This window comes from Papio anubis, chromosome 8 (genome assembly GCF_008728515.1).
Source record: "Papio anubis isolate 15944 chromosome 8, Panubis1.0, whole genome shotgun sequence".
Taxonomy (NCBI): domain Eukaryota; kingdom Metazoa; phylum Chordata; class Mammalia; order Primates; family Cercopithecidae; genus Papio; species Papio anubis.
This window is the reverse complement of record NC_044983.1, coordinates 20,059,710-20,073,452: the sequence shown is the minus strand read 5'-3', so window position 1 is coordinate 20,073,452 and position 13,743 is coordinate 20,059,710. Positions and strand designations below refer to the sequence as shown.

Below are 13,743 nucleotides of genomic sequence, written 5' to 3'. Positions count from 1 at the left end.
TTGTTTATGTGCTGCTTTTAACTCAGCGGGGGACAGGAGAACCAGCCTGATTTCTGTATGCTAACAATGTAGTCTGAACCTACTTTCAGAGCACTAAGAATCCAAACACCATAAAACGAACATGCTTTCACACCATATAGAAATATTTTATGTGGTTATAAAAACAACAACAACAGAACTTCAAACTTTGAGTTAGGTAAACCAGATCCCTTTAAGATAGGAGTATGGGATAAGTGCTCACTTACTTCTCTTTACCTAGAGGAATTGATCTGAAATAGGGAAGTGACAATCATTTCTCCAACCTCAGTGGTCACTCTGACCAGTTCCTTCAACACCTCTATAAGTCTTATGTAAGAGATGATGATTAAAGAGATGCATAAACTCTTATAGGGTCAGTTACAAGCTGACATTTAACAAATTCCCATCTATTCTCATTCTTTCAAAAGAAACTGGGAAACATGACCCAAACTACAAGCTCACCTGTTTTAGTAAATTGCAGGAAAGTGTGAAGATATCAAATAATGATGAATCGCGAAAAGAAGAGGCTATTTTTCTGTGCTTGGTTAAAGGATGGGTGGTGTCTGCCTGTGCAGAAAAAGAAGAAACCAATGCAAAGAATTAATTGCAAAAAAAGAATTTTTCATGTAGACTTCAAATAAACTAGAAGGATTTCCAGTAAGAGCAACATAAACATAAAATACATTTTTAACATTTAAATTATTGTGAAACCATATCTAGTGAAAGGATGTAGGATAGTAAACTGCTAATAGCCAGGGTATCCTTTCTCTCTAGCTTACAGAAGGAAAACAAAAGGAGAGATAATCTCTGCTGCAAATTCTTATTTTCCTTTGTATTCAGGGAGGTAAAACTTAAATTGTTGGCAGACATTATTGATAATTACTTTCATGTTGTACTGTGGGTTAATGGGCCAGGCGTGGTGACTCACCTCTGTAATTCTAGAACTTTGGGAGGTTGAGGCAGGAGGATCATTTGAGCCCAGGAGCAGACACAGTGAAACCCCCCACCACCACCTCTAAAAATTAAAAAAAAAAAAAAAGTCGGTGTGGTGGTTCATGCCTGTAAGTCCCAGCTACTCAGGAGGGCCTTCAGTCCAGGCATTCATGGCTGCACTGTACTCCAGCCTGGGCAGCAGAGTGAGATCCTGTCTCTTAAACACCCACAGACAGAGTAATGAGGCTTTGATTTTGGTAAGCAAAACTCAAAACAAAAACAAAAATAAAAACAAAACCTCAACGTGAAGTTACTGCAGAATTTCCAAATGACAACAGCCCATAATATTTGCCTCCTTTTCTAACCTATTTCAACATATTGTCTATACTGCAGAAGTGAAAACTTAATTTAAGTGGTTGTATTGGTCTCTTATTTCGCTGTTCTTGTGTTTTCAGCTAAATTATAAATGTTTTTGTGGCTAAGAACTAAATCGTTTACTTCTTTAGTATGCTCCTAGTCCTAATACACAGTAGGTACTCAACATGTGGAATAAAATAACTTCAAAGTTGTCAAGAGTATTTTCAATCTAACCACGTACTGAAAGCTTAAATCTCTTCTGTTTACTGATCAATTCATCCAAGAGGAGACTCATGTTGTTTCTGCCACATTAAAGTGTAACACAGCCAAGATTACTGATAAACCAGTCTTCCTAATTTTATTTCTAGGTTCTAAGTAAGAATAGTGGCAGAAATATACTTTCTTTTTTGAATCTGACAATCACAAAACAATGGAAAATTCAAATGATTTAGAGGCTCAAAATATTCTCCAATTTTTGCTTCTGTCATTGTGTTATCATGTGTCTTACATAATAAAGGTCTTGCCAAATTATATATCATATAATGTTATACTGATCATAATACAGAGAATGACTACACACTAAATGGTACACACAATTTCATCATTTTCTTAGAAAAGTAAAATCTTGAAAAGTTTTTTATTATACATATATCAAAATGTATGTACTCTGTGGGGCCAAGCTTCAAAGGGGAAAACATTAAGTCCACAATCTCTATCCTTAGTTAATGTATCTGCTCTTCTGCTGCAAAGGTAAGAGTGGTTAAACAGCACATTAGTTGTTAAGAACACAGGCTCTAGCATAAGACTATTTGGGTTTGAATCACATTCGTTGCTTGTGAAACCTTAGGCAAATGATTTCATCTTTATGTGCCTCAGTTTCCTGATCCAGAAAATGGGATAAACACAGTACCTACCTCATATGACTGTTTCGAGAATAAAATTAGTTACTATAAAGTGCTTAGAATGGTGGTAACAGTGATCACTCAAAAGTGTAAGCTGTTTTATTTTGGTAATTACTGATCACAATGGGGACTGCATGTGGCAAGAGAACACAACAGGGACTCCCAATTTTCACAGGCTCTCAGCTAACACATTTGAAATAGGACCAACTCACAGTTAAGATTTCTCAGGGTTAATAAAAATGTCTGCAGAATTATGAGCAATAGCAAAAGTAATGCTAATATCATTAATATGCTTCCAACTTAAGGGTGAGATGTTATAACTAATATTGATACGGGCCTGCTTTATAATCACAAATTTTTAGCTGGATAAAAAAGTAAATGACTAAAATATAGCCAGGGCAAAAGAAAGCCACTGGTGTTTCCTCTGTAGTATTCTGTGACATCAATGACCATTTAAAACTTTCAAGGTATACAGGAGCAGAAGGGGCACACAAAAGGTCGACCTTTATGGTCTCTTTTTTGAAGTCATTCTCTTTCATGGGCAAAGCAGTAGTATTTCACCCTTTTTTTTTTTTTTTTTTTGAGATGGAGTTTCACTCTTGTTGCCCAAGCTGGGGTGCAATAGCACGATCTTGGCTCACTGCAACCTTCGCCTCCCGGGTTCAAGCGATTCTCCTGCCTCAGCCTCCCGAGTGGCTGGGACTACAGGTACATGCCACCACGCCCGACTAATTTTTTGTATTTTTAGTAGAAACGGGGTTTCAACATGTTAGCTAGGCTGGTCTGGATCTCCTGACCTCAGGTGATCCGCCTGCCTTGGCCTCCCAAAGTGCTGGGATCGCTTTTATCTCTAAAATGAAAATTAGTACCAATTTAAAAAAAAAAAAAAAAGCTAAAATGGAAAAGGGGAAAATAACCTGGAGACAGAAGAGGAACAGGACAAAAAGTGAGTTGCACTTACAGAGGAAAACCCAATGGAACTATTTTGTTTCAAAAGGGCATTAATCACTTACCGCAAAAGCACACAACTGCCAAAAAAGATCATCCCACACACAGCAGAAAACACCAATACTAAGAAAAAATATGGCACTTACTTCAATGAGGAAGGCTGTAGCACTTACTTGATTAATTTCATTGGTTAGCTGAGATAAAATTGTGACACCAATGATGCAGTATTCAACACTATCCTGGTTAAAAAAAAGCATAAGGTAGAAAGAGCTGTCATGGGTGCTCGGTTTTGGCATTTGGCATGCACTCATACTTTTGAATGATGGCCTCCTATGTCATTAGTAAAACTGCCTAGACAAGGCAGCAAGGAATCATAAAACTGTTTTTTTGCTGGACATAAAACCTAACTGTCACCACAAAGGAACACTGAGAAATCTGACTTCATTAAAATTTAAAACTTTTACATTAAAAAAATTCCCATAAACATTATAGCACATACATTTTAAAAAGGTAAATTGCAAAATACATCACTAAAGTAAATGACAAGTAAGCAACACATTTTACAAAGAGACTGTATACAACAATAAGCAAAAGGTAAAGAATGTGAGCAAATGTGCTTAAGATATAAATAGAAGTTCACAGAAAAACAAATATAAGCAATAAATACAAGCATATGAAAATTTGTCTCACTCATAACCCAAACAATAAGATACCAATTTTTTTAACCTATTAAATGGGAAAAAGTAAAAAGTTTAGCTTCCAGGGCTGAGGTAAGCAGGTCCTCTTATCAACTGTTGGTGGAAGTAGATACAGTCATGAGTCACTTAATGATGGCAATACATTCTACGAAATGTGTTATTAGAGGATTTCACTGTTGTGCTAACATCATAGAGTGTACTTACAAAAACCTACGTGGTACAGTCTACTACACACCTAGGCTATATGGTACAGGCTATTGTTCCTAGGCACAAACTTGTATACCACATGACTACACTGTGGGCAACTATAACAATGGTAAGTGTTTGTGTACCTAAACATAGCAAAGATAAAGTAAAAATACAGCATAAAAGATTTTTTTCAAAAAAGCTACACCTGTCTAGGCGCTTACCATGAATGAAGCTTACAGGATTGAAAGTTGTTCTGGGTGAGTCAGTGAGTGAGTGGTGAGTGGATGTGAAGGCCGAGAACATTGCTGTACACCACTACAGACTTTATAAATATGTACACTTAGGCTACACTAAATTTACTTAAAAAATAAATTGTGCCACGACATTAAGACAGTTCAACATCACTAGGCTCCATTATAATTTTATGGGACTGCTGTTGTGTATGTGGTCTACTGTTGACCAAAACATCATTATGAAGTGCATGCTGTATAACTTTTTTGAAGATAACTTGGAAATATCTTTCCTAGGCTAGGAATTGACCCTACATACACACTTATTCAAAATAAATCTACCGGGCTACTCACTGAGGTATTAATTTAACACTCAAAAAACAAAAAACAAACAAACAAAAAAAAAAAACCCAGGAAATGCCCATCTATAAAATATTAACTAATTAATTAAATTATCATATTTTCGCTTGGGACCATATATAGGGATTTGAAAGACTGAGACAAGGTTTGTTTTTGCCAACATGCAAACACTACCAAGACACACTAAGGGTAAAAAACATGCAGAAGAGAATATATCAAATAATTCTATTTTGTGTCATGTTTAAAAAGTAGATAAGCGTGTAAGCGTGTGTGTGTGTTTATATATATGTATATGCTGGCTCTGTCATTCCCATTACATCAAATATATACACTGTACCTGTAAAAACCTTGTGACATCTGTGATTGCATTTCTGAAGACATAGTCATCCTTCTGACAGTCAAACCAGCCCAGTTTTGTGATTCTGGCATATAACTGAATAAGTGCTTGTGTCACGAAAGTAGCCAACTTTGGCCGAGTGGCAAGGTAGTTGAGCACATAGTTCCCTATTAAAAAAAAAACAACAAACAAAACCAATCCACATAATAGAAAGCTCTGCCAGAGAAGGGTGTATATCTTTAGACATGCTAAATGGCCAAGAAATTATAAATTTAGACTATTTAACCCAAACTGTCTTAATTCTTTATGCTACTGTTCCAAATTTAAGATTAGTAGGTGTTCTAATTCAGAATTTTATTTTGTCACGTGAAGAATTTGCAGTATAGCCACTATGACTCTACTCCTAGGTAGCTAAAGAATGTGGTCTACACAGAATTCAAAATCGTTAACAATGTTTTTCTTAGTTATTAGCGACAGTAAAGAAAAGATGAATGAAAGAAATCTTCTGATGACAAAAGGGGGGACTTAGGCTTTATTCAGAAGTAATTGCGTTGGGCCCTTCACTTTCATAAGCCCCAAATTCTGGAAACAAGCTGGATTCTAGACATTTTTGTATGGTTAGCAATCTCAGCACATCACTGAACAAACACATACATTTGACTATTACTAGCGCATCACTAAACAAACTATTTTCTTCAAGACAGAACAGAAAATTTTCCACTTACGAATATCTATTCGCTGTTCCAATGGTAAGGGGTTGTTTGTGCGTGATACAAGCTTGGTAAGGCATGTAGCTGCCAGTAACTGGGAGTAAGAGGACTGTGAAAAGAGAGGGAAAAAGGACTTAAAATTGTTTTGAGCAAGCCAGCCACAAGGTTTTTAACTTGGAGATCTGTGCTCAGACTCAAGAAAAGGCAATCAGTTTTGGCAGATTTGATCCTCTGGATTTTAGAGGGTCTACTGCTCTGAGGAAAAATGAACCACATAGCATAAGTTTATTTAGCTGATTTCAACAATGAACAATGGGAAAGATAAAGTAGCAGTATGATCAAACTGAATCTAATACAGATATCTGCTTCACTCTGAGGGACAGACACTAGAGGGCAACTTTTCAGAAAGAGAGAGATTAGAAAAAAAAAATCTCTCCCCTTATTTAAACCAAGAAATCTCCCCTCAGTATCTGTTATAATGATATTTCAAACAGTTTCACCTCAAAATATTTCTACGGCATATTAGAGAAAAAAGAAAAGAATTATTAGAGGAAACCACCATACTATGCTGTATAATTAATCTCCAAATTGTATCTTTCCATCAGTGCAGCTATCAATCAGCTATTGTGCTGGGAAATGTATATGATAGTTTAAAAGTAAACTTAAGGTTATTTGTGAGAAATAAAAATTATGCCTTAAGCAATGGAATAGCTTCATCACATTCTCAAATGTGGCTTTAACAAGTATTAACCTTATGGAGACTCAAAGCATTCCATTTGATCAAAATGCCTAAAAAGGAGCCATGGAAGAATTCCTCCATGTGGCTATATTATGTACAATGCCATAAAACAGGAACAGGCTCAGAACCATTAAAGTATTTTAATCACGGGTCAAGGACAATTGTCTATGACACAGAAAGTCCTTAAGATGGTAGTCCTTCAGACTATCCACTTATGTTAGTATTACATAATACCACCAGGTATAAGATTAGTGGTGAGAGAGACTGTACTGTCGCTCCAGCAGGAGTTAGCTGGCAGGCATCTCCCACAGGACAAATACAAGCGCATCAATCCAAACACCAAGTGATTTAAGAGAAATATATAAAACACTATGTGCATAAAACTCAGAACAGACCACCACACAATCTCTGACCATGACTTTGTATCATTCAGATACTTGGGGAAAAAGTTATATCCCTCAGCTACTAAGGGATAATTTCAACCAATTATAATTTGTTCTATTTATTGTATAAACAATATTATGATACTTATAAAAAGTCAAAAATAAAGTCAACTAGAATTCTATCCTTTCAACCAATTAACTTTCATTTTTTCACATTTCATTCCAGCCTTATGGAAACTTTTGGAAAGCAAATTTCGATTAACTAATTCTTTAGGGATTACTGTTGTTCAGAATACCACATGGCATTATCATTTCTTTTTTCACACACACAAGAATGATGGCTAATATATGTGCCTTTTCTTGGTGTCTTCTCTTTCATCTGTGAAAGAGCGTAATATAGGTAAGCACGACTGGGAAGCTATTTGAGGATTAGGGAAAATATGAGGACTGCACTGTACGTTGCCACTTTATTTAAAGAAGGCCAGTGCTTGCTGCCGAAGTCTAGCTGGGATCTGCCTCTCATGATGCCCTTTCATGGGACCCTGGGGGGATCCTGCCCTTACCAACACTTCCATCTTGCCAAAGATAGTGATTTTATCGAATTATATCTCATTAGGAACATTATTTTGATCACTGCAATGACATTTTTAAGCTGGAGGAGGTTCTAATTCCATTTAAAATCCTACAATCTCCTGTAATTTCATTGTCAAGGTCACTGTTCCTGGACTTGCAAGGCAATAAACAGCAGCTGTGGCAGAGAGGACACAAAACACAGAGAAGACTGAGGATCTTGTATTAGGACTTTGGATTAAAAATGTCATTTAAGGCCGGGCGCGGTGGCTCAAGCCTGTAATCCCAGCACTTTGGGAGGCCGAGACGGGCGGATCACGAGGTCAGGAGATCGAGACCATCCTGGCTAACACGGTGAAACCCCGTCTCTACTAAAAAATACAAAAAACTAGCCGGGCGCGGTGGCGGGCGCCTGTAGTCCCAGCTACTCGGGAGGCTGAGGCAGGAGAATGGCGTGAACCCGGGAGGCGGAGCTTGCAGTGAGCTGAGATCCAGCCACTGCACTCCAGCCTGGGCGACAGAGCCAGACTCCGTCTCAAAAAAAAAAATAAATAAATAAATAAAATAAAAATAAAAATAAAAATGTCATTTATTGGCTGGGTGCAGAGGCTCACGTCTGTAATCCCAGCACTTTGGGAGGCCGAGGCGGGTGGATCACCTTAGGAGTTCCAGACCAGCTTGACCAACATGGAGAAAGCCTGTCCCTACTAAAAAAAAAAATACAAAATTAGCCAGGCTTGGTGGTGCATGCCTGTGATCCCAGCCACTCGGGAGGCTGAGGCAGGAGAATCGCTTGAACCCAAGAGGTGGAGGTTGCAGTGAGCCGAGATTGCGCCATTGCACTCCAGCCTGGGCAAAAAGAGTTTTTTTGAAACTCCGTCTCAAAAAAAAAAAAAAACATAATAAATAAAAAGGTCATTTATCTACAGTCCTATCTTATTCTGGAAAGGATAGGATATGGCACTTAAATGTAAAAGCAGAAAACAAGTTCTGGAAATTTAGGATGAAAAATTACAGAACAGAAATGCATGTACAAAGAGATTTTCTTGATGAGACTGTATGGCCGTTTTGCCAACCTGGTAGGTATGGTACTTTTTAAAAGTGAAAATAAGTCAGGGACACCTAGAAAAATCAGGAAACAGAAGCTATCCCAAGCCATCCCTACACAGACAACCAGAATAAAGTTTCCTAAGTGCCCGTTATCCTTTAGGATTTTCAGATCTTACGCACACTTCCTCTTTCGAGGAGTAGCTGGCACTTGCTCAGGCAATCAGGGCTGTTGGTAAATTCAACCAAGGCTTTCTCTGCCTGGAGTCGAGTGGTTGTGTCTGTGGTTTCATACAGCTGTTTGCACAGATTCTCTAGTTGGGCCAGGCTCTGGAAAAGATCAGTCAGGAAAGAAATCAGTTCAGCCTACTACAAATGCAAGCAACTGTGCTTAAAATTAACGAACAAAGATAAATAATAATCAGTAAAGAAAGAATTGCTTCTGAACTCTGAGGAGGACCTGGGTAACATTCACCTAATAACCATTTATAGGTCTCTTTATCTGATGCTATAGAAGACAAAATGATAAAATGCTTAAAATACCTATATACTTTTTCATCATTCCCTTGAAGATCAATCATACATGATACATTTTTCCCCTTACAAATACCCAGCCTCCTAAGCTTTCCTAAAAGGCTTTCAAATAAAAATTCAGAATTTACTTATTCTGCTATTAATGTAAAAAGTGTGAAATACTAGAGGCACGGCTACTAAAATTAAGCACATAAACATGACATAAGTGCCACATACATTTTCATATAGCTTTAAATATTCCTTTGAATAGTAGTTATTAGCTTACAATACTGTATATGTGTAAAGATGGTCACCTGTATGAGAAAACCTCTAGAGAAAGCTTCAGGATGTATTTACGCACCTTCCTCCCTGGATCCCTCATGTCTAAAGTTCAGCAGACTCTCTTCTGTTGCACTTTAAACTCTTACTTCGGTTCCAAATTTAAAATGAAAGGATCAAAATAAATTCAACCCTAGCATATGCTCACTTAGAGATAAGACAAGGGAAACACCCACAAGCAAACTCTTCTCTCCAAATCTTGAACCAGTTCCAGGGAGGCAGGAAGGGGTATGGGTGTGTGCTTTGGTCAAAAACCCACAGGGATGCATATATACTTGCACTTAATGTGGTATTTAAAGGCAAAGAGGAAAGTAACTAGTTAAGACTATACTTAAATATCACCTTTCACTGACTGAAGTGGAGAGTAAACATCTGTTAGCCTTTAAAGGAATGGTTTGGACTTTAAGAAAAAACTGGAGCCTATTTTCACCAGCAGCAAGGATAGTCTGAGAGATCCTACTATTAGAAAGGACAATTCTGACAAGAACAAAAATAATAATAATTAAACCAACCTGTGTAAATTGCCTAAAATACATTACACAGCCAGTCTGCCCAAGGCTTTTCATTATCACTTTATTTCATTACACTGTGTCTTTATAAATCACAGCTTTTCCACTAAGCAGGAAAGCCCTTAGGGCAGGATTCATATTTTACTCAACCTGGTTAATAAATTTCCAACACTAACTGAAAAGAAACAAGAACGATGAATACTGACACCCTAAGAACGATGAATACTGACACCCTAAGATCATCAGTCTCACTTCAGAGAGCCCCCAAAAGAACAAACACAACAACCTTGCCCTTAAAACAAAACAAACCATCTTTCGAATAATCTTGGGACTTTGATTAGGCTTATGTTTAACCTGTTTCTGATTTCCAGGGGTCCCACTTAATATCTTTTTCAATTCAAGAGCATGGAGAAAACTGCAATTGCAAAGTCAGATCTCAAGCAATAAAGTTCTACAAGTAGGACCTGAGTTTATTCACATGGCTTATGAACACAAGTAGAAGGTAAGGCTGATTACATACATTCCATAAAATACATGCAAAAGCCATTTTTATGCTTGCCAGTACTGCTCAAGACCTTATTGAAAAAAATTATTTAGGAAAATAGGTAACAAGAAAGACATCAAGAGAAAGACACTGTAACTAAAACGTAAGCTGCTATAAAACCTGGCATCAGGTATCCGGGAGTAGCAGCAGCCTCAGAACCTCCACAGCCATCACACACTGAGCTTTCCAACATTCTGAACAGACACTCCCTAAACAGTCCTGATGCTTACGGTATAATGGCTCTTCTTAAAGTCTGATCAATCAGTTCCCATGGTTCCCCCATGCAACTCTTGTTTATGTTTATTACAACAAAGTTGTTCACATGACAATGGCTAAGCATCTGTCACAGGTAATTCCTTACTGCTAAAAACCTACATGCAGGTTATGGTGGGCTTTTTGTTGTTGTTTTGTTTTGATTTGCTTTAATTTAGCAGACAAAACATACTGCAGGGTAAGTCTGGTAATGCATTCTCAGCTCAGGAAACAAGACTGTTTAAAAAACAAAAACGCAATTTGACCATTTACACAGTTTGAAGAACGACAGCCCCATTTTTTTTTGTTCCCAGAAGAACAAATGGGAAACAATTATGTTTTCCCAAACAATTAGTGGAAACATCTGAAAAACAGGGTCATTTTCTTTGGGTTGCCCACACTACCAATGAAGGAGAGAGGAATGAGACATTAACATTTATGGTTTTTTAGTTACCAGCGTTTCCCAAACAAAACTAATGGTTAGGTTCTTTTGAATCACCTTCTTTTTGGCCTAGCAAAAAATAATTTATCCTACAATTATTTGATTAGCTATTAAAACTAGTACTTCACACTAAGGGTGGCCAAAAACACACCACAGCACTCTCCTTGGCATGACAACATCTATGTCAAATGTTTTCCTATTCGTCAGTTCTTATTAAGGATATCTATTCTGTGACGCCACTTTGGTCAGAGAAAATCCTCCAGAGAAGAATGTCTATTTTCTGTTCCTGAAAAATTGCCTATAATCCACGGAGAAAATTCTGCCTGGTCTCGCTGAAACAGAAAAGCACATTTGGTAAAATGCTTTATAAAAGTGAAAGGTGATCTTCAGCTAGCAAAATACTGCTTTTTAGCATAAGAAACTCAAGAGGATTAATTCCCAAACCTAGAATCAGACCGATTTCACCAACAACAATTACGATGAAGGTATTAAAATAATGCATCTTCTTTAATATCTGGCAACACCAGTATTTTAGTCTATTCAACTTGGATAGAGGATATGCAGCTAAGTTATTCTTATTTCAACATAAGACGAGATTTGTTGAGATTACAGAACTTAGAATATAGTAATTTGTCTGGCAAGTTGCCTCTAAATTAGGGGAAAATAAAGATTTTGTTTGTACATTAGATGTTATATTACTCCACAAAGCAGAATACCTCAGATTTTACTTTATTTGTATAGAATTGCTCTTTAAATAGCCCAGTGGTTATACTTTTTTTTTTGAGATGGAGTCTCACTCTGTCGCCCAGAGACTGGAGTGCAGTGGTGCAATCTTGGCTCACTGCAACCTCTGCCTCCCAGGTTCAAGCAATTCTCCTGCCTCAGCCTCCCGAGTAGCTGGGACTACAGGCGCGTGCCACCACGCCTGGCTAATTTTTTATATTTTTAGTAGAGATAGGGTTTCACCATATTGGTCAGGCTGGTCTTGAACTCCTGCCCTCATGATCTGCCCGGCATGGCCTCCCAAAGTGCTGGGATTATAGGCGTGAGCCACCGTGCCCGGTCTATATTTTAAAATTAGCCTCACTGCTTAAAAAAAATCCACATGGAGAGTTCCAATCAGAGACCAGGATTCTTGCTTTTAGGAAGGAGTTAATGACACTCCCAATAATACTGAGTACTGAACTAGACACAAGCATAATCCTTGGGTGACCAGTCAGATCTGCAGGTGTTCTGAAGAGCACATTCTTAACCTGACTGCCACCCGGCCATCAGAGATGAGCAGAAGCTGCCATCATGTTACAAAATTTAGGCTCAATCCAGAGAAGTTCTAGCAAACTTAGAGTAGATTTACCAATTCTGTAGCTGAATTATCATAATTCTAATGCCACAAATATAAAAAGAATGGTCAAAAACCCAAGCCACTTTCACCCTTTTCACAAACCCTTTTAATTTACATCCCCCTTAGTTGCAATTTTTCTGTGTACTGGGAAACACTGTATCGAGTAAATTAAAATATTTATACCGGACCGTGCCAGAAAATGAATCATTTTAAGAACCTAGAAGGTTAACTGACATATAAATTACATTTTTATCTATTTAACAAGGCATTCTTTTAGTCAGTAATTGAGTATCCAATTATCATAGATAATAAAAGAAACTTTAAAAATTCAGTAACAACAATTATTGTTAGATTAGAAGACAAATGGCAAAACAGTATGTTGAGTTTATTACCATTTGTGATACATGTTAGTAAATTTATAGAAGAAAACCTGGATGAACACAAACCAAACTTAATTGTCTCTGGGAGGTGAGAATATTCAATTTCTGTAACCTTGGAAATTTTGACCACAACCACGTATTCCTCTGTAAGCAGAAAAAAAATCCTAACAACTGTAAAGATAAGCATTTTTTAAAAGGGCAATTTAAGCTACATTCTTTTCCTAAATTAACTCTTCACATTAGTAACATTTTACTAATTAACAGCTGATTCTGTTACCAATCAGAATTCATATAACAATTCATAAAACCAAACAGACAAAAAGCTATTCCCAAAGCTAAAAAACAAAAAACTGCATTTGCATTTATTACTAATTTTATTTTCTTTTTTCTTACCAATGCTGGTAGCCTCAGTGGCCTGAAAAGCATATTCAAGGGTTCTTCTTGTTTATAAATTTATACGAAAGGCAATCGTGGTGGCCAAAGTCGTCTTGGTTTACAGATGTATCAGTAGACCTCTCAAAAGTTACTACAATGGAGTTCACAGGGCAAACCAGCTTGCTCTTTGAATGTTTATAAATGTACACTATTTATTTTTTAAACTCACTTTATGGAAAAAGTTTACCAAGTCAGTGCCAAATACTTGTTTACGTACTTTACAAGAGAATAAGCCAAGCAGCCAATAAACAAATGAAAAGGTGTGCAACCTCAATAATCATCAGGGAATGTAAATTCAAACCACGATGAGATAGCCATTAGAATGACTAAAATGAGGCAGGGCGTGGTGGCTCACGCCTGTAATCCCAGCACTTCGGGAGGCTGAGGCAGGCAGATCACATGACATCAGGAGTTTGAGGCCAGCATGGCCAACGTGACGAAACCCCGTCTCTACTAAAAGTACAAAACTTAGCTGAATGTGGTGGTGTGTGCCTGCAGTCCCAGCTACTCGGGGTGGAGGCTGCAGTGAGCCAAGATCCTGCCACTGATCCTACCATTGCACTCCA

At 37.5% G+C, this 13,743-nt stretch overlaps 1 protein-coding gene across 4 annotated transcripts in view; it reads right to left on the bottom strand.

Annotated features, from left to right (window-relative positions):
* XPO7 (exportin 7) overlaps positions 1-13,743 on the bottom strand; it is an 89,117-nt gene that overhangs the window by 32,208 nt on the left and 43,166 nt on the right. Inside the window, exons 1-6 of one of the 4 annotated variants that reach the window (XM_009212630.4) lie at positions 9,296-11,835; positions 8,605-8,751; positions 5,698-5,791; positions 4,973-5,139; positions 3,305-3,397; positions 481-585 (exon numbers count right to left, since the gene is read on the bottom strand). In XM_009212630.4, coding sequence (XP_009210894.1) covers positions 481-585; positions 3,305-3,397; positions 4,973-5,139; positions 5,698-5,791; positions 8,605-8,751; positions 9,296-9,316 — 627 coding nt within the window. In that variant the 5' untranslated portion in view covers positions 9,317-11,835. Of the gene's footprint in view, positions 1-480; positions 586-3,304; positions 3,398-4,972; positions 5,140-5,697; positions 5,792-8,604; positions 8,752-9,295; positions 11,836-13,743 lie in introns of those variants that run through there. The other 3 variants (XM_003902494.5, XM_031669418.1, XM_003902493.3) reach the window with 3 other exon arrangements.